This window comes from Cylas formicarius, unplaced genomic scaffold (genome assembly GCF_029955315.1).
Source record: "Cylas formicarius isolate icCylForm1 unplaced genomic scaffold, icCylForm1.1 PGA_scaffold_10__41_contigs__length_53128322, whole genome shotgun sequence".
Taxonomy (NCBI): Eukaryota; Metazoa; Arthropoda; class Insecta; order Coleoptera; family Brentidae; genus Cylas; species Cylas formicarius.
In genome coordinates this window covers 45,373,662-45,396,212 of record NW_026844214.1, presented here as the reverse complement: position 1 = coordinate 45,396,212, position 22,551 = coordinate 45,373,662, and the positions used below count along the sequence as shown (strand labels likewise).

General features: G+C 34.1%; 1 protein-coding gene across 1 annotated transcript in view; it reads left to right on the top strand.

The window, feature by feature from the left end:
• The window catches only part of LOC132696212 (thrombospondin type-1 domain-containing protein 4), a 265,404-nt gene that overhangs the window by 114,646 nt on the left and 128,207 nt on the right, over positions 1 to 22,551 (top strand). Inside the window, exons 3-4 of the mRNA XM_060660924.1 lie at positions 4,328 to 4,485; positions 21,654 to 21,747. Coding sequence (XP_060516907.1) covers positions 4,328 to 4,485; positions 21,654 to 21,747 — 252 coding nt within the window. The remainder of the gene's footprint in view (positions 1 to 4,327; positions 4,486 to 21,653; positions 21,748 to 22,551) is intronic.

Genomic DNA, 22,551 nt, shown 5'->3' with positions numbered 1-22,551 from the left:
TTTTTGAGACATCTGCCTTTACCTTAATAACATGAGGAGCAAAGGATAATTTCGAGTCGAATATTACTTAAATCGCAAAAAGTTTTAGAACGGGAAGAAGGTTTATCAAAAAGAGAATAATCAAAAACACTACATTGCATGCATTAAGCTGCAAGTTATTATGTAGAAACGAATTGATGATTTCCTCCCACCTAAACTGGAAAGTGTACCCTAAAACATTGGATTTAAAAAAAGAAAACCTCATTACCATATTACACAAAACAACACAAAATAAATGTTGAAAAATAATGGCCTCAGTATTGAGCCTTGAGGGACATCTGATTAAGATAGAACTACTGAGTCCGGTTAGACAAGTATGGAGAAAACAAATCAACAAGCGATTCAGAAAATCCAAAAGTACGATGCTTGTGGATTAGAATATCGTGATCCAACTGATCAAGCGCTTGTGAAACATCAATATATATGAAGTCCACTTGAGAACCTTCATCGATAGCCTCAAAAATATACTGAGACGTAGTCATTAAATTGAGAATGGTGGATCTCCCTTTAAAAAATCCGTGCTGTTGCTGGGGATTCTAAAATTTTACATAAACTGAAATATGGGAAATATCCCTATAGGTTGTGATTTGCGACCCAAAATTTTTAGGGTCTTTTTGGTTTTTATAAGAGTGTTTAATTTCAGATTTTATCTTTGAAAAAAGATATTTAAAAAAAAATTATTTCTGAGGGACTATCCTTACTTCTCGACCTTTTGCGACTCGGAATTTCTTTTTTAAATTATATATATTGTTTGAATTGAACCGGAGAGGACACTTTTCTTTTGCAATACGTTACGCTATTGAGACAACGTGTATTAAAGTTTGGTAGTAAAATTTTGAGTTATTTTTGGTTAAAAGGTTGAGTTAAGTTGAAATTTTAAAAATTCGACGTAAAACACGAGTTTTAATATATAATTTTCAATTAAGACACGAAATTTTAAAATTAAGTATTGATTTTTGTGTTGCGCCTTCGTAGTGACCCGTCTGATTTGGCTGTTCTTAAAACGATCATAAATTGTGAGACGTATACCTCTGCATCTTTGCGACAGACCATCGTCGGCGTGACGACTCTATCTAAAATAATTTATAATTCAAATAAATAACTCTACAGAGCGTTCACGTCCGCACCATTTTTCGATCTCGTCATTCAAATTGAGATAAATTCCTAATTTTCCGCGCAGTTGATTCCGGTAATTCAACAATGAGACGCATCGGCGACGGTACATTCAGGTTATTGTGCAACGTTACGGCTATATGCGTTTTCACATGCCCAGAGATCGTCGATCTGTCGCGTTGCCATAGTATAAATAAACGCTTTTTCGACCATTACGGTACAGTCGTTTAGTATTTTAACTTCGAAAGTTTTCAGGGAGTTTTGAGAAATGGCAATTTTTTAGATTTTGATGTGCTCTTCCCAAATCTTAATCTTGTCATCTCGTATCTTTAGCGCTTGTGCCGCCATATTGAAAAAATGGCGACCTAAAGCAGTTTTTTGATAATAACTTCTTTCCGACGTATTTTACATGAAACACATATCTATACATAATAAAAGTAGCGAAAATTTCCTACAATCCATGTCATAACCTTTTTTCCCTAAAATCTACAGTTTCGACGGACGAGCGCCGTAAAGTGTAAATCAATACACCTTTCGGCAAAAATACTCATTTCCACACTACCATGAGGTAGAGAAATGGTTACGTTTTTCTTATCGTGGTATCCCCAGTAGACCTAATCCACATCTGATTCACTATTTCAAAATTTAGTTCAATTTTCGTCTCTTCATTCGTGTTGACGCACCAGTTCTTGGGTTTTCATCGTCTTCAGTGCTGATCGAAATATCAAAAACGGAAGTTTCTTCTGCGTTACGTTACGCCATCGGATTGTACGATGGTTTGAATAAAATAGATCCATCGGAGATAAAGTAGACTACTGCCATTTCCAGCCATTCATCCATTTAAACGGTGTTAGAATGCAATGGTGAAAATTTCGAATTCCTTATGTAAAAATTGGATTCATTTTTTAGCGTGCAGTTTTTTTAAGTATCTAATATTTTGTTATTGCACTTGCACACTTGTTTTTATTTCAGAAGCCAAACATTTAAGTATAGGGACATGATACATCATTCGAAAGGAAATTTAATTTGACCAACCCTCTATGATAAAAACTAAGGTGGAGCAAGGAGGCCACCTCAAAAATTAAGCAATTTTTTTAAATTATAATTATAAATTCTGGTTATTTGAATATTTTTAGCCCTTCGCGTAATACCGGGGGTAAAATGAACCGCTTAAAAATTCTATTATTATAACAGAATGATAATTAATTTATTGAAAGTGTTATTTTTTGGATAATTCTATGGATTTACCCTAAAGCTTCGAAAATCTTATAAATACTAATAACAGTTTTTTTAATAGATAGAAAAATAGTTACTAATCCGTACCGCTTTTTTCATTAAATACTTTTTAATTAACAATTATAATTATTATATACCACATTATAAATAGGGGAGAGTGGGGCACAACGGCTAGAGGCTTCGGCAAAATTTGGGTAAATTATTTAAAGTTAGTCAGAAATTAATCGACTAGATAGTTAAAAGCCGCAAAAAATAATAAAAGGCTTAAGTGGGCCGCCTTGTCCCACCCCCCCCCCCCTACCTCCCTAACCAAAGTCCAAAATTTTAATTAAATTAATTAAAATATAATTGAAGCTATATTTTGCTCGGATTATTAAATAATTATTAATAATAATAATTAATAATTAAATAATCATAAGCATTAGCTGATCTGAAACTGCATTAAATGCATGGTGTCCCTTTTAAACTTTCAATGTTGACCCTACTTTTTCCAAGAAACGGCAACGTCGCAGCGATAAAGCATCGCCGCCGCTTATGGAACTAACCAAATTTTCAGAACAATCCCATGTACCGTTCGCCGTAAACGTGTAAAGCACTGAAAAGCGGACATTGTCGCGGTAGTCCGCAACCGTTTTCCCCTGCATTTGCCTCGGTAAATATTGGAATAACCGAAATAAGAAATTAATTGGTCGTGACGTCGCTGATTGGTCGAGAGAAATGGCACCGCGCGTCCACGCACAAACCTTGTTATTAACAATTTATATGGAAATGCGAAAGTTCAAGAGTCATGTCGAGGGCATTATTTAATCTGGTCGAAACACGCCCACACGACCGCCCGTGTAGGGGCGGCTTAATTTTGGTGCGCAATTAACTATATCCAATCGCCGACTAAACAAAACGCAAGACGATTAATTAATCGACGCCGTATAATCGAAACGGGTTGGGTTGGGGTGGGTCGTATGTGGGACATAGGTTAAAAAAAAGTCTCAAATCGGCAATTTAACTGAATTTTATTTAAAGCTTTACTGGCAGCTCAACTTTTCATGCGCCGACGTCTTTTCAGTCAAATTGCAAGTTTTGCTGCATTCAACATTCAAATTAGAACTCACCACGATCGTAATTAAACTCAAAACCCTATCAGACCCTACTTCCTTGCAGTACATATCCGTCTACTGCTGTAATTTCTTAAGCGGGTTTTACAGGGACAGTTTTTACTCTCATATTCTCATATTCCTATTTTTGGCGATATGTCAGAAACGAGTGAACCAAAATATAAAGTGTGTTATTTCATTGCAATCGAAATAAAATACTCTATTAAACGGATATATAATATATTTAAAACATATGATGCAACTTGGATAAAATCTTAGTTACTAACCGTATATTTGGTTTTGTGCTTATCTGGATATCTTTAAGAATAAAAAATCAAAATGCTTCCAAGATAAATTGAAACCGCAATTCAACTTTTAAGTACTACAACGAAACTATTATTTTGCATGAACATCCAAAAATTATTAACGTATTACTCAGCAGTTTCTTGAGCAATTTTTTTATCTTTGACATAAAATTTCTAATTTCCCCCACCAGGCTATAACTTAATATAATTCCATATGTCTAATATTGAAAGTATTAACTTAGCTCAAGATTTTGACTTATATCACTAAAGTGCTCTAAATATGTACTAACGCGTTGACGCCTTTTTATTAAATAGAATTTTACATTAAATAATCTGGAAGAGTTAATTTTTATAATTTCAATTTCTAGCTTCATGTAAGAGTTTTTTTTTGTGTAAAATGTATACAGTGCATCCTTTAAAAATTGTATTTTATTTTAAGTTACCTAACAAAGTTATCCGATAAATTAAAAAAAATAGTTTTTCTTTAATTTTTCCCTTTGTTATTATTATTTCCTCCTCACTAATTTCCTTGAATTTAAACAGGTGCACAATATGTACCAAAGTCAAATTGCCAACAAGACACGCGAAAAGTCGATCGGCGAATGGTCTGCTTGGAGCGACTGGAGTCTATGTTCGAGGAGCTGTGGAGGCGGAATAACTCAGCAAACGAGGCACTGCATCAGCAGGCTTGCGGATTCACGGTAAGAAATAACTGCATGACTGCGAAGAAAGAATACCTTATTATAGAAAAAAGAGTTTTATGTTAATATTAAATATGTATTCTTAAAATATATATATATATATATATATATATATATATATATATATATATATATATATATATATATATATATATATATATATATATATATATATATATATATATATATATATATATATATATATATATATATACATCTTCAATATAAACTAAATGGTAAGCAGTGTACTATCTACGATATTCTTAGCCGGCAACTAGATTTATATTCTCAATCTGTACCAAGATGTCAAAAATTTCATAACTGAAGATGAGCTTTTCCAACGTGGAGGTCAACGATTCAAGAAGGAAATTCAAACACAAAGGATGCGAACGCACTAAATGATTATTTTGTTACTTCTAACTTCTCGAACGCCACTTCTAAAACCGAACTTCTGTATTATTACAATATTAACGTATTTTAAAATATATCGAAAAAATTTAATTTTGAGCTGGTCGGAGAGGAGGATGTCTTCAGTATACTTGGAAACATAAATACTAATACTACTAAATTTCCAAAAACTAAGAATCCGTCCGGGGTCACTGATCTTCGTTCGATCAGCATTCTTCCTACTTTCTCAAAAGTCTTACAGTAATAGAGTGGCAGCTGAGCATTCCAGCGCAAATAGAATACTACCAGAGAAACAATCAGGATTTAAGTCAGGATATATCTGCGAGAATGTTATTTATACTATTTATATTTATTTTACTATTTACTGTTTAAACTTCTCAGTTTCACATGTGGCTAAATCACCTTAATTATCATCATCATTCGGCAAAGTTTGGAACATATAAATTCTGATTTAAATAACTTCTATAATATTGCTACGGATCATCTACTAAAAACTAAGCCTACAAAATCAGCTGCTGTAATTTTCAGAAACGATGTTCAAGTTGAAAATTCAAGAAATTAGCTCTTGTTAACAATTAATGATTCTCTCCTGCAATTTTATGATTCCAGTAAATGCTTAGGTTTATTCTTGGATTGTAAATTTCTTTTCCGTTAGCATGTAACTGAAAAACTGAAAAACAGCAGTACTTTAAAACTAATTAGTAGATTATTTTATAACAATTCATCTAATCTCTGGTAATTTCTACGTGGAATACTGTTGCCAGTTTGCCGATTGGAATGAAAAATCCTATTTTGGTCGTGGGTTCAGATATCCGAGCTTCTTGGGTTTTTGACCCGTATGTATTCCAGAATGACAAAACTCCTATTAGTGGGCCATTTTCCACTCTTCTCTGATTGGAATATTGCTGTTAGCGTGCCCGTTGGAAGAGTATTTTTTTATTTTTTTCGGAATTCTTATATCAGAGCTCCTACTTCTACCTTATTAGTGAGTCATGTTTACAGTCTTCTCTGGTTGAGATTTAAGTTCCGTAAGGTTTAACAAAGCAGTACTTGCTTGCCATAGACAGCCCTAATAGTGACTTCTGCCTTTATATCCCTGCAAAGCTGACCATAGTTGTTGCTATATCGATCAATCAGTGGTCATTGGCCTTGTAGTAATTTACATTGGACGGATCATGTAGATCGATCTGTATTGGAAGAATATTTCCTTGTGTTCATTGCTCTAGTAACTCACAGATTCACTAGCCTTTGCATGTCACTTACTCAGCTTCCTTGTCGCCTCCACTTCCATGGTTCTTTTCCATCGTCCATGGAAACTTCATAAAATTTGTTTATATGTTTCTAATGCTACATCATTAGCATTTCATAATAAATGCGCTTTAAACTGTGTTGTGTAAGTCTGCTGCATAAACGGAAACCCTTCAGACAACTCGCAAACTTTATTTGGTCAATAAAATATGATTTACGACGGCCATATAACATATAATAGGCTTTATAGATATTTTAGTACATCGTTCCATCGTAATTACCCCATTTTAAGAGAGGTGCCAATTTTATAGCCGTATTTACCGGCGCTCTTTTCACACTCTGTATAGTCGCGGTGGACTCCTTTGCGGCGTCCTTTTTGCTGACTACCGGCGTTGTCTACTTTCCCGAGAACAAGTAATAAAATGCCGGTATCCCAACTTAAAGAATGGCGCCCGGGTGTCACGCGTTCTGTCAATTGTTATTGCCAAACGTGCCTGATTTTTTGAAAGCAACAAGTTGAACGGATATTGAGTTACTAAGGTGAATACGCTGAGGTCAATATAATTTTTTTTAAGAATATTATAGGTGAAATCTTTTACGCGCGCCCAATCTACAGCATCGGCTGCTAGGGCCCTTTGATGTCAATCTCTATTGATTACACACACATATTTATCTCCTTGCCTTTGTAAACCATACATTGAACGTTCACGGATTATGTGAACGACAATCAAATTTGAAATTTCAAAGTTCACTGTTAAGATGTTTGTGGGTAAGAGTTGTGTTCTGTAGACAGTCTGGGTAGTTCTGTGGATGCATTTTTTGCTGTTACTTCTAGTATTGTTTTTCGAAGGAAGGTGTTACATCCACTTCAGGTATTTCGTATTTCGTCAGTCCTGACTGATTTTTTCGTTCACAAGTTGTCTAAACTGTTTTCTTCCTATGGCCAAGCTCTTTACAATTGTGACCTTATCGTCATTTATCTGTTCCCTTGGTCGGTTAATCACAAATCTTTCGAGACACTCTCTATTTATTAGTGCTAAAGGACGTGTGCTACTTCTCCAACTGGAGCCACCTCTCCAATGCCTTTGATTGTGTCAGTCATTCAGATTAGCTAAGAAAAACTAGACTCTACCCTACCCTACACTCAAATAATCATAGATATCCCACGTCCTCATCAAATTCGCTTCGTTCTAGGAACTTTAAATACACTAAAAGCGTGAAAATTCTCTAGACCTAAGCTTATGTAATCTAATTCAAAATCAGGTCACAAATTTGCCATTTGTACGGAACATCGTTTTTATTCTTTACAAAAATAAAAACAATTGTTGTAATCGAAATGCAGATTTCATTTAATCGTATACATTTTTTTTGTTCTTGGAGGTGCTGTAACTTTTATGTTAACACATCAAGCAGTCAGTTTTTCTGCCTTGCTAGGTGATCGTGTGGCATCAATTGTTGGACGAGTTGGATTTTGTAAGCACCCAAAGCAAAATCGTCCATATCGAATTCCTGTGCACGATGGCGGGATACACCGATTCGAAGCTTCCTCAGTGTTACGGTCTCCAGCAGCAAAGACTTCTTGTACGCATTTTACGACGTCTCTGTGGATGCGTATTATCATTTAGAGTAAATATGGAAACCATAGCACAGGTTTACAAAAATTAAACTTTTTGATAGATGTTTTTATTTTGAAAACTGATTTTATATAACTTTGGTAGGCTGATTTCAAAAATTCTGCGCATTTATTTTGTATCGCGTAAGGTTTTTGAGCAAATATTAAAGGAAAAAAAAACGATATATTTCTAGCATTTCTAGCATAAGTAGAATTATAGTTTAAAAAAGTTAAAGAAAAACTTTACTCAGACTTTTCTCAGTGAAATGTTTTTTTTGTCAGAAAGCTGCGTTGTCCAGATATTCGGCTGTGTTTTTAAGGGCAAATCCCGTTTTAACATGCAGCAGTAGTCCGCTATCATTATTATGCTCCATCAAGCCAAGTTTGATATGGAGAGGAGGCAGTAAAAATTTTTTGGGGTTCACTAAGCTATCTCTTACATTTTTGCCGCCAGGCGTAAAGCCTGTTTTATCTGATTCCAAGTCTATCTCTAGTCCGACTATCCCGCTCACAAATAAAGCATGGAAATTTTGTAGAACCCTCCTATTATCCTAGGAGCATGCACAACACTTTAAGGTCACCACAAGCATCCATATTCTTGGTGGTTTATTTTATTCAAAAGAAGTCCTAAATTTTTATACGTTTGTTTTAAATGTACCGAATATGAAACGGGAACCGAGGCCAATTCGTTACCGTGCCGCAATAAAACGCCTTTTAAACTATGCTTACTTTAGTCAATGAACAAGAGATTCCGATAAAAGCTTGATGTGAGGTTCCAGTAAATGCTTGTCAAGTCTGGAAGCTAACAATTCCGATGCATCCTTTGAAAGGTGCAAATCTCTAATTAAACCATTTAATTTGCCCTGGTTAAACACTTAGGGCTCTCTGAAATCTGGTGTGAAATCTGAGTCACTTGGGTCGGAATTAGATTCCTCTGATTCTGACGATATGACGTTTTCTACTTCTTTTGGGGTGGTAAGTATCGATACATCTGGTCCAAGAGAAACTGGTCGAATAGCAGAGTCAAGATTGGGATGCACCATTTGTTTCTTATTTTTTCTGTTGAATCTTTGAAGATTACACTATCAACAATAACAACCATCATTGTGATCCCTAGGCACTCGCCATACCATAGGAACGCCAGAGATTAAACATTTCCTCCACCTTTTTGCCAGTTTCTTAATGCTTCAACGCAAACGAAACAAACAGTATAAGCAGCCTGGGACTTGTCTCGGTCGCCAATTTTTACACCAAAATAAGCGTGGTATACATTGTTCAACAAAATAAGTTATAGTTTGCTATAGATATAACACTAGAACACTAGAAATACGCAGCAACGAAGACAATAGACGCGAACACAGCAGCACGACGACCAATACAACCAAACTGCGCATAAGCAGTTTACAACGTTGTATCGACGCTTCTGCGCCTACTCTGTTGCTTTGCAGAGAAATCCAATATTATCCAGTGTTGCCAAAACATATTAAATTTCATAAAAATTAATTCATTTAAAAATCATGCTTATCATGGGACAAATATATTCATGCCATAGGTATGTATATTAAGAAAATAACATTTTTTAGATATAGAGCGCTATAAAAAAAATTACATAGCAATGATAGGGCAAAAATATGGCGTTTTTTTAAAAAAGGGCCCCAAAAAATATACAGATAAGCAAACAGGTTTCCAACATCAAAATCACTGTAGACCTGTGTAATCATAGATATCCCAGGTCCTCCTCAAATTTTCATCGAATTAGGAAGTTTAAACACACTAACAGAGTGAAGAATTCTCTTGACCTAAGCTTATACAACCTAATTTCAAATCTGGAAAATGGAACCAAGTGCTCTTTTGTTCTGAAGGCTTCTTCTATATGATGTTCGATCGTTTCTTTCTATAGGAGAGGGTGGGGCAAGGCGGCCCACTTAATCGTTTTATTATTTTTTATGGCTTTTAACCATCAAGTCGATTTTTTTTTGGACTAAGTTTAACTAAATGTACCCATATTTTGGTGAAGCTTCTGGCCGATGAGGTCCATTCCCCCCTATTTATAAAATTATGTATAATAATTATAATTATTTATTAAAAGGTGTTTAATAAAAAAACGTTACTGATTAGTAATTATATTTCTATCGATTAAAAAAATTGTTTTTGATATTTATACGATTTTCGAATGCTCTGGCTTTAGGCCAAATCCATAGAATTATCCAAAAAATAACACTTTCAATAAATTAATTATGATTTAGTTATAATAATATGGAATAGCTTTTTTTATAGAATTTTTGAGCTGTCCCTGCTATTACGCAAAGCGCTGAAAATGTACAAATAACCAGAATTTACAATAATAATAACGAAAAAAAAATTGTCTATTAAATTTTTCCATGCTCCGAGGGCCCCGCCTCGTCCCTCCATCCCTTACCCTGCTTGGTAAAAGGCAAAGAACAAAAAATCATTACTAAAAGTATTCCGGTTTCCGAGTTCAAGTCACGACCTGAAGGAGAGGGAGGGGGAGAAAGGAGATATTGTAGTTTTAGTAAAACAATTAGTGCGTTTGATATTTACATCTAATATTATCACTTTAAATATGCACTTTTTGTAACTTAATAATAATTTAATACAATTGTTGTGCATCTACTCTCTCCATCTCCTGTGGCTTCGACTTGTAAATAAATAAATAAATAAATAAATCCTGTATGAGAAACGTATTTAAAGGTAATTTTGATTGCAAAATTTTGAAAAAAGACTTAAACAGTTTAATGTAATTTCCTGCCAATCTGATTTTTTTTGCTCGCGGAACGTGGCTATGATAGATATAGATATAGATATTAGATGTAATAGAGGTCGAATGTGGAGAAATAGTGGATTTCCGGGTCTGTTTCGAGAACCATTTGCGCTACATCTCTGCTCCTAAATTTAACCTGTCATTGGGTTTTATCAGAGCAAAGAGGCCGTAAAAGGAAGTGACGCGGTCACACGCCCTGACCACTCGAATGGTTCCGAACAATGGGGCATTAAATCAATGGCTACGTCAAACTATCAAACGTTCGCTAATGTACGACTTGTGTCATCTCTCCATATTGTTTCTACCACCGAACGGATTGTTTAAAATTCGTTCTAATTGTGCGCGAGTTGCTTTGGTTTCCTTTCCTGGTAGATCGGCTTGCTGAGATGTAGAATCGCCGTCTTATAGCAGCAATACTTAAACAATCTAAGATAATTTTGGTTTGATTAATGATGGCCTTTTGATAAATAAAATTGCAAATGGCAAATTGCTTAACACACAATGATCGCCAAATATATGATAAAGTCTGTTCATAGATATACGAACTGAGGTGGCTTTTACTTGATGAAAATCCATTTATCAAAATAAATAAGAACTAAAAGTTCAGATTTTCACGAAATTATATATTTTCACATGACAATTTTTTCCACAATAAAGACACGGTGTTGTCGAAAGAATTGTCATGTCAAAATATATAATTTCGTGAAAATCTGAACTTTTAGTTCTTATTTATTTTGATATAAGAAAGTGACTAACTGATACGAATTAAGGAAAGACCCGGGCAAGCTGTAAGAATGAAATATGACCGAACGGGTCCGTACTTTGCTTAGAATTTAATTATTTGGGGTTTTGTTAGGAAAGATACTAAACAATATTTATTTATTTATGTATGTATTTATCTTTAAATCTAAAATAAAATTACAAATTATTTTTATTACCTACTTAAATTACTTAAAATTATTCACATAATATATCAGTATCACTATCGCTATCATCGCCTGTTCTAATTATTATTTGTTCTATGTTATTTGCAATATGGATAAAAGATTGTTCTGCTTTTTCTATATGTTTAACAGAATTTGCCCAACTTTGTGGAGGGATGTTAAAAACTTCGGTTTCTATAAGTTTGAGGACATTGGAATTAACACGGGGAAAAACATTGTTACGACGAATGGCAGATTTCAGTTGGTACCAAAAATGTTCAATGAGATTAAATATGCAGTGGTAAGGTGGAAGCCTTAAAACTGTATGCCCTAGATTTTTTGCATAATTATCACAGTCGTGTTCCTTTTGTAAGTTCAAGCTTTGTAGAACCTCAATTAATTGCTTTTTGGTATAATCTTCGTGAAAATAAATGTCGTTATTATACATGTAGTTTTGGATTGTTGTCACATGAGGAAGGGGTTTTAGTCAACTGTCTACTGTGATAACTTGCATTGTCCATTACAATGAAGCTATTAGGAGGAATGTTTGGAACTAGTTTGTTTTTAAACCAACTTTCAAATAAATCAGTGGTGTGTTCATGGTAATCCAGAGAAGAATCTTTAATATTTTTCGCAGACAGAGAAAGTCCATTTGGAATCCAACCATCTTTAGAGCCAGCATACAAAATAGTTATTATTTTACTTCTTTTTGATGGAGCGTTTGTTTTACACTTATCAGTTGAGTCAACGCAACACTTTTCCGGGGTATCATAAGTGTCAAAGCAGGTTTCATCCAAGTAAATAATTGGTCTTTGTTGCAAATTCTAATTTTTTTCTAGATATTCCAATCGCCATTTCCGAATTCTAAAAGATTCCATTAAAACTTGTCTTTTGTCAATTTCTTTAATTCTAAAACCGATGTGTTGAATACACGTCCATGAGGTAGTTCTCCCACATTTAACAACGGTTTCATCTTTTTCAAGCCTCCAAGCATCTCCTGAGATACACTAGACTCGCACATATTTTGCGTAATTCGCACACGATTCAACACACGCTGTATTACACACGAAATAAGAATGATTATTAATAAACTTAAACTAAGTAGTATACCAACCCAAAGAATATTAAACACAGGTAGGTATAAAATTATTTTCTATTACGGACCACAATTTTATAGAGATATAAAACATTCCATGAAACATGGGCGTTATTCCCAACAGAATATTTTAAGCATCAATGATAAAACTTTTAAAAATAAGCATGCTTATATCAATACAGAAAAGGACCACCAAGAGTTATTTTTAAAAAGCAGATATCTTGAAATATTCTAAATGCTCTTCACATAAGAACGTATATGATTATCCATTTCCTATTATAGAACCACCTCTGAGATCATTTTAAAAATTTGGTGTAGTTAATATTGAAACTGCCTAATGCATGGATATATATTAAATAATAATTTTCTTGGTTAGATTATTGATTTGGTTCTTAAAACTATCAGTTTTTGTTAGTGATGTTGCAAATAAATGAAAGTGTATATTAAATTATTGACATATGTCCTAATTACCTGGACTATGTGCGTTTCGGTTACTGAAAACATTAAATTTGGCAACGAAAACAAAAGAAAACAATCACCCTATTAATTAGTACATTTATTTATAAATGCGAAGAGGTGAAAATCTGCATTCAGCAATAAATGATATTCACTATGGAAGATAACAATATCATTTAGCAAACAATTCACTCCAATTTGTATTAAAAAGCCTTTATTTTAAAAGTATTCTTTGCCTCGGTGATAATACATTCGCTTTAGTAAAAATCGGCCTTCTTTTCTAAAACTATTTTGGCCACACAAATTCATGCTTTTCTAGCCAACCGATATTTAAAAACCATTCTAAACCTACTAGCTCTTGGACAAATAAAGATACTACCAATGAAGTATTATGCTCAGTATTTTTAGCTTTAGCTATTTTAGCTTTTTGAAGCAGATTTTATGAAATAACCTCGAATTGGGCATTCGGCTATCAATGAAAAATCAAAATCGAAAATTAAAATTAAGAAATACAAACAATAATCGGTAATTTGTTGCTTCCTTTAATTTTTCGAAAAAAGTAGGTACAAAAAAGTACATTCGCAAAAAAAAGATTTTTTATTTTTCTAATTATATCTATCTGACAAAACATTGGAGAATATTTAGTCTGGATAAATGGTAAATAATTTTTTTGAAATCCAAGATGTTTTTACAAGAACTCAATAAATCTATTATAAAAGTAATTGGACTTTCAGGAAATATAGATTTGTGTGTTATAGACATTTTCTAAGCTATTCAAGAAATTTAGACGTCTTTAAGTGTAAAACTTTGATAAAACGTATTAGAAACTATTTTAACTTCAAAATGTTTCTGGGATGGTCTATTGTTACACTTTACTGCAAATTTCGCTGATATAATTTTAATGTTTCTTATGTATTTGAGACATTAAAATTAGATTGCATTTTCACGAAACTCAAACTATTTAAAATGGTTTAATATAAACGGGGTTCCTTTTAAAAAAGTACACTTTGCGGCAACCTGTATAGTATCAAAATTCTTTTAAGAGGTAACCATAGTAGGATTTGATGTATTCTTGAAGTAAAACTTTTTGAAAACGTTATAACCCTGTATAACCCAGTATTGAGAGAGAAAGTAATGTCGATAGTCAAAATGTCCTTTTGTTCCTTGTTTAATGGTAATATAACATTATTTTTCTGATCATGAAGATAATGATGCTTGTTAGCTTTAAAAATCTGTGATCCATCGAAAGCTTCTAGGAGCTTTTAGGGACACCCTATAGATATCAATAAACGCGTTTACATTTTCGAACGGCTCTAATCGGTAGGTATGCGGCTAGGTGAGCTCTCGTGACGCGTTCCTCATCGGTCTCACCCATCAATTACCCCCCATTTAAGACACGTTTCCTTCGCAATTGTCCCCCCGATCCGCGTTATCAAACGAAACCTTGTAAACCGCGCCGATCGACAAGCTTATACAGGATGTTTGGAAAAGTCAGTGCGAAATATAATTGAGTGAAATTTGATATGAAAAGTAATGTTAAAATTTATTATTTATATTATATTATGTTTGTCCCTGTCAATAACTTATTCAAGCAATAACCGTCTTACATTCTAACTGTTCGTACTATCTATATAACTTTCATTCCAACTCTATCAGTAGATACTATAACATCGTCTTAAAGAAAACCCGAAGAATTTAACATACCTTCAAAAACAAAGCACTCAGAAAATGCGAAAGTTTGCGACTAATATACGGCATTAGTCTCCGAGAGAGAATATCACATAAACTAAATGGTTGAACATGGAGAGCAGAAGAAAACTACATGAAGCCTGTTTTTCTCACAAAATTCTATACTACAAAAGTCCTCAATATCTGTACAGAAGGATTGTGTTCATAATTTAAATATTAGATTTAGAGGTGCCATAACTCCTCCTCTACATAAAACTCTATTTGAGCATAGTTTTTCCTTTAACATAGCTAAATTGTATAATAGTCTTCCTAATAACTTCAAAGCCCTGACTCCAAGTAGATTTAAATTTTATGCTTTCAGATATTTTTTCGAAAAGTAAAGTTTAAAACAAAAGCACAGTCTAACTGTAATAAGTGTGAGAAGAAGTAAAATTTTTTTTGTGCTATCGCTGTCGCCATAAAAAAAGACTTATTGTTTCTCAATTCTAAATAGATCGGGTGGCTAACATGTTATCCATATCTGATTTTCGCCATGTTTCTGTGTATATATATATATATATATATATATATATATATATATATATATATATATATATATATATATATATATATATATATATATATATATATATATATATATATATATATATATATATATATATATATTCATTTTGTAAAAGAAAACGGTTGTTTGTAGAAAGAATGGACATATAAAGACATATTATTATTATTATTATTATTATTATGTATTGCATTTTTTCCTCCCCTTAACAATAACCTATAATATATAAATCATATTTCATATTCCAATTAAGTATAGACAACTTCTCTAGAATGGCACAAAAAATTTTAATTTTACGTATTCTGCGAAACCAAGAAAGTTGAGATTACTTGATAAGGGAATGAACCCCTCAAATATGTCGGTCGGTATTAGAATATTAGAACTAATACAAATTATATAATTTATTGTAATTTTTGGGCACTCTGGTATAAGTTGGAGAGTTGTTTTGTAATAGGGATATGAATCATAAATTCATTGTTACATGTTCCTGCAAATTTCGCTTCCATGACTTCTTAAGTATTTGAGAAATAAGAACTAGATTACATTTTGACAAAATTGAAATGATTTCAATTTCGATTAATTCATGAATTCGAAGATTTTGAAATCATAAACCTCATTGAATTTTTACCATATAATACGAAAACGTAATATACAGGATGTAACCCCCACATATTCCAAAATGAAACTTTTTGTGGCTGGAATTTTGTAGTAACTTTTCCAGGCACCCTGTACGATATACGACGACCACATCCATCTGGTAAACTAATTTAGACGTCGACCGTAGCGCATTCTACCTGATAATTACGCGTGGAAGCGATGTAATAACAACGGGGCTCGGTGATTTATAGGTTATCCGCATAGACGACGTTAGATTGCGAACCCGAAGGGTGTCTGTTCCGACTGACGAATACGTTATTAAAATTTCATAGATTGGTTTTCTCTCTGCGCGCGCGGCATCATTTCCTCAAACACCTTTGGGTAACCGCGGTAGACGTGGTGCGACACCCACCGGGTGCGACGGGTCGGTAGTTTATTAAAACGCAGATGGATGCCTTGGGGTCGATTTGGATGCCCCATGATTGTTTTTAAAACTTTGGTCAGGTAGTCTACGGACTGTGATTATTTTTAGGCTCAGTCATGTAGGGAATATTGGTCAACATTTAACTCCACCCAAAAATTTTCAGCATGTATCAGAACCGAACTGTATATTTGTCAACTAACCAATTATTTTCTAATGTCTCACCCGCTGTCAATTTTTGCCATAGTCGTTCATTTTTATTTTTATTGGCGCATCTTTGCAATTCCTATTGGTTCGAGTTTTTAATAACTAATAGGTTTTATATCGATATATGAAAGCTTTTAGTTCATGTTCAGACCTTAAACTGTTGGTGCTAGTGTTTGGAAGGCTTTCGTCAGGTGCTACCGATTTAGGTGGATAATATAAAACCACGTAATTTTTAGTGATGAGTACTTTATCCTTCTGCATTTTACCAGAAAAGTAGGCATATATTTGCAATCAAGGTACGTTAATTTAAAATCTAACCCCAATATATTTGCTCTAAATTGATATTTATTGGCGAGAGACAAAGATTGCTATGAGTTTTGGCAAGAAGAGCCGGGAAAAGGGGTCAGACCCTTTTTACATGGTGTGTAAAATTCAGGTACTTATACTTTTAGCAGCTTCTTATTCTCTGGCTATTTTCCAAAATCAGTTCTTGCTGGCTTAATCATATCCGGTTTTGAAATGTTCACTTTGAGACCCCACTTCTCGTTTTCTTTAATGAGTTTTCAACTCATATACTCAATATCATACGAGCCTTGTGCTATTACGATTTGTTGATTCTCGAACCTGAGCGTATATACTGTGGAGTAGTATACTCATATTTGGTTGGAAAAAACAAGTTGGAAGCGTTTTGTCCTCTGAATTTGGCACACTTACTTATCTGTTCTGTAGAACTGCAACTGGCAAATTCATCCCACCAGTACTTGTATTCTCAAGGAAGAAAAGAACTCCAGTTTTTATTTTCAATGATTGCCCTCCAGGAATATTGGATTTAATAATAGACTGCTTAAGCACTGAATTTTTTCTGTAATGGCTCAAATTTTTTAAAAATTCTCGACAACCATGTTGTCGGATTATGCTTATAAAAATAACGTTTTCCTGCTCACTAGTGTTCCCCAAATGTAAGACCAAGACAAGACTTAGCCAGTCTTGGTCTTGGTCTTGCGCCAATATATCTGGTCTTGGTCTTGGTCGTGGTATTGCACTCCCAGTCTTGGTCTTGGTCTTGCAGCAAGAGTCTCGCAAGTCTCGCAATGTCCTATCTATTGCTATTTAATAATTGACATTAGTAGTACTTTATAATTCTTTTGATCATGAATTAACGCAAAGTAATCATCTGGCTCACTCATCACTTAACCTATTTCTATGTTTTCTAATTAGTAATGATGCTTTAGAAAATAATCTCTCAGCAGGTACTGAAGTTGCAGGTATTGAAAGAAAATCACTGGCCATTTTCGAGAAAACCAGATACTTTGTCTCATGTGTCCTCTACCACTCTAAAATGTCTTCGGATCTGGCGGCTCTGGGTACTTAGTACTTAGTACTTAGGTACTCTCAATTCGTCTATAACTAAGTTTCTCAAAGTCTATTACGTCGTCATCTTCATCATATCATCATAAAGTACATTAAATTTGCGCAGGCCTTCTGGTTTAATTTGCTTCCCCCATACTGTCATGTCAAAAGTCTGAGCCTTATGCCTTGGGTCTATAATTAAAGAGGTACAATATATCCAGTTGCTCTCCTTAGAATGTTTCAGCATTTTGTCGCGAGTTGCTTGAAAACCCAAAATGAGCCTTTCATCCACTTCAGATCGATTTCGTTTCTCATCTAATTGTTTTGCCATGGGTTCAATTTTATCGAGCAAGAGATTGAATGATACAATGACAAATGGTAACGTAACATATTTTTCTCCACCAAGTTTTGTTGATAAAAGTTTAAAATTTATTTTAAACTTATTTTATTTTATTTGCCAGTCACTATCTAATGCCATTTCTCACTTTTAAACCAAGTGTAGAATTCCATCGAGTAAGGGATTCAGATTTGATGGCACGTCAGCTGCTTCACAAGCAGACTGAAACTTCCTCTTCAATATATCACTTATTTTTGTTTTACAGGAAATACTGCGAAATTCGTTGTAGTAGTAGTAATATTGTAGTTTTGTTACTTCAAGAGGTTTACATCAATTAGTACATTTAAATCTGAATTAATTGGGGATCGAGGATCACTCGGTTGGCAAGGCGTTAGACCAGCCGGAGGATGTGGGTTTGGTTCCCACCGGGTGCCTTGGGTGTTGTAATCGTTAAAAATTTGTTTATAAGTTGAAACTTGCTTGTAAGCTGGCCGAATTTTCTTATGATGCAGTGTAAGTAAAAAAACATCAGAATTAATTAATATTAGTTTTTTATCTATGGTTTTGGTTAGTAGTTGGTACGTCCGTGGTTTGAAAACTAAAATTATATTGAGAATTAATTGTCTCAGAATGCATTAGTTTAACCTTGAAGTCTGACGGATGCCCACAGGACAAAGTAAGGTAGTTTGGGGTACAAAGAGTATACTAGGCAATAAGAATCGCTCAAATATTTACGATAAGGAGTTCCATATAATTTAGCAACAACGGTTTTCAACAAATGTGACCTGTTTTTTTATGGCGGCCACGTTTTGCCGGGTAGTTGCATATCCGAACACTTTTTTTATTTGTGTGTTTTAGAGGTCGTCGGATAATAAAACCAGTAAGTAAAATCTAATCCTAAAATATTTGCTCTAAATTGATATTTATTGGCCTTCAGTTTTGGCAAGAAAATTCGGGTACTTTTACTTTTGCCAATTTCTTATTCTCTGCCCATTTTCCAAAATCACGTCTTGCTGGTTTCCTCCCACACTCATATTCGCTTTTGAGTCTCCACTTTTCGTATTCTTCAATGAGTTTTTGAATCATATACTCAATATATCATCCGAATTTTGTGCTATTTGGTCGTTCGCCAACCTGAGCGTATATATTGAGGAGTGGTTAAGTAGCATACCCATATTTGAACATTTCTGTTTTTATTTCCAAACGCGGCCTTGAAACAGTTGAAACAGTTGTGTTCCCAAAGAAGAAACGAAATATTCGTTATTTTACTGGTTGCTCTTCAGTAATATTAGATTTAATAACAGCCTCCGGCTACATAAACTGATTTTTTTTTTGGAATAGCTTCAGTTATTTGTAAAAAGCATAAAATTTGCAACTGACAACAAATCAAACTTCTAGACCTCTTTAAGTTTTTCAAGAAGATATTCCTACTTTCGATCCCAAACCTACTAACACTAATAATGATTCAACTATGTCGTTCGAAGATAACAAGATACCATCAACGCCAGGTGATACCGTGATACAGTAGAAAAAAGCTATTACTCAATTGTCGGCGGAACTTACATCACCCCGTGTGACGGAAAAAAATTACCGGTCAATTACCAAATAGTAAAAAAAAATTGCAGTGAAAGTTGAAATTAACTTTAAAAAGATGTGACAGATTTTTTTTTCCTCTGAAGAGGATAAGGTACTTTATTTGCAATGTGGCGATACTTTTGGAAACTCGGATGAAAAATGGACCCGTGCAATATTTGTCAACTTTGGGCATACACTTTGTGCACTCCTCATAAAACTGGAATATTCATTTGCGATTATTTGTACTTGTGTCATGTAAATATATGTAGATTTCTGTATTTTATATGAATTTAGAGAAAATGTTTTATTTTGTAATATTTTTTCCAATGCTTTATTTGCTTGTTCATAATTAAATACAAATGAATAAAAACTTAATTTCTATATTTCTTTCTTTTTTCTTTGGTTCTAATTTCTTCGTTCTTATTTTACCCCTTTGCTATATTCTTTTTGCCCTGTAGGGTGGGTCAAGAAATAGCTGTTAAGCATTTATACAAAGAAACTTTACTTTTTACTAGTTATTGTTATAATTAAAATAATACGGGTATTTTATACAAAATGACTTTTGCTGACCGAGGCTGCCCCAAAAAATGGTCAATTTTTGAATTTTTTGAAGATGTATACGTAAGGTGCAAAAGTTCTACATATTTTTGCGTTCCGCTACGACGAAATAAAATATTGCGAGGTAATTACGTGTCAATGAGCGGTTTGGTTCAATTTTTGCCAATCGAAACGCCCGTTCCCAAATCGAATCGAAAGCAAACAACATTCGCGACCTACAAAAATAGAAAAACCGCGAAAAAGCCATAAAACTCGCCGCTCCGACACTTCAAACTCGGAAGATTTACTTATATGACGTGCGAACATAAAATTGTTGCGCTTGGTTCGACATGCGTATATTTAGAACCGTCTATTTTGAGGCTTTGACCTTCGAATTTCCTTTTGGGTTTCATTTATTGATCAGTGATATCGGGCGGCGTACAGGATGTTAGTTCTTGTCGCGTAGATATCTCTAAGGGGATGGAAACAAAACAAAAAACTCTAAAGATTATTTGAAAATATATATTTAAATGAGGAAGATCATTACTTTCTCTGTTTGTATTCACAAGTTTTATTTATTACTTTATTTATAAACGGAATCAATTTAAAATCAAGTACTATATCGATAAAACACAATTCAAAAAGTAATATTCCGTGAAAAACTGAAAAAAGAGAAGTGGACGGGATATTGGAAATAATTGTACCAAAAAAATTTAATCCGTACTCTATTGTGGCGTGGAGTAAACCCATTGCAAAATCGGTCATTAAAAAATGGACGAATAAAGAATTCCTGCAATGGTATAGAAACACCCTAAGACAAGAGAGTACGCTTTTGTCCACTGGACGTAACCAAACCAGAGGCAACCAGCTACACCAAGGAGCAATTATCAAAGCTGTGGTGTCTAATCAGAAAGCTAAGCCTAGGAAAAATTGTGCAACTGTGGAAGGAGTCTCCATAGATCCATTGGGTCGTAGTGAGCGACACGGCAAACTCTAATCTGAATTTGAGGCACACACCCATCAGAAAGTTCTAATCACATAAAAACACTTTCAAAGTTTAAATTCGGCCTAAGCTCTTGCTTTAATAAAACATGTTGAGTTAAAAAAAATCTATGAATTCGATGCAGGTGTTGAATCCTGATATGTAATAAGTAAGTTTGAAGAAGTTTCCCATCAATCCACCGGTCATTTTAATATATCATCCTGTATAAAACAATATTCTAGTATTTTTTTTGTGCTACGTGACGTTCATTAACACGCTAAGAGCGACAGTACCCATTTTGGGCTACCGTGCTGATCCCACTAGCGCGCCACAGCAGTGCCACTATAAATAAAATAAAAACTAATTGATACGTTTTTGTTGAATAGGTTCTTCAAACGGCAACGTCGAAGACGGCAAAACTTAAAGCCCTCTAATGGATGCATAGGACTGTATAAGAGGATTCACCTTTGTAACACCCAGGTAAGTAAAGTATACATTATTACCGGCATTTCTACACACCCAAATCAGTGAATTGAGTTTTTGTTTGCGCGGGTTCGCACCGCTGAGGCTCGGGGCATTAAGCGCGTCTCATAATGATGTCACGTTTTTGATTTCTTTGACGTTTTCTAAACCCAAAGCCTTGCTTATGGTTTCCGACTCGACCATAGACTGCTAGATTACTTTTTAAGACGGAAACGATTGGGTTTTGTCTTCCTCTGATACGAAAGATCGTAGAGACGCCTTCTTTTTTATGAACCATATTCGTTTTTGTTATACCAGGTGCCAACGACAATATTGGTAGAGCGGTTAAAGTTACAATTTATAAATTAAAACCTGTTAAATGTACCTTTTTCCTTTCCCAAATTTCCCTCGGTTTCGGAAATACAGTATGATTTATAAAAATTGAAGGTGTTTATTTTTTTATGCTATGCTCCGTTTTAAATACCACCACCATCTTTAAAAAAAAGATTTTTTTCTTTAGGTATCCTAATAGCTATACTTTGTTGTAAACGATTATAAAAAAATCAATGCACGGATAAAAAGTTGCTACGGCATTACGAAATATTTGCTTCAGACGTCTCTATAAAAAAAATCGGAATACATACAAAAACTGGGGTAAAGTCTGGCTAAATGATTTTTAAAATTAGCATTCCAACAATAACACGTCGATATTTGTAAATCCTTGTTCACACCACAGTAGAACATTTTGTTGCTGGTCGCAACTTGTTTATGGAAACAGAAACAACAGCAAATGTTCCTTAAACACTGTGTCCATACTAAGGG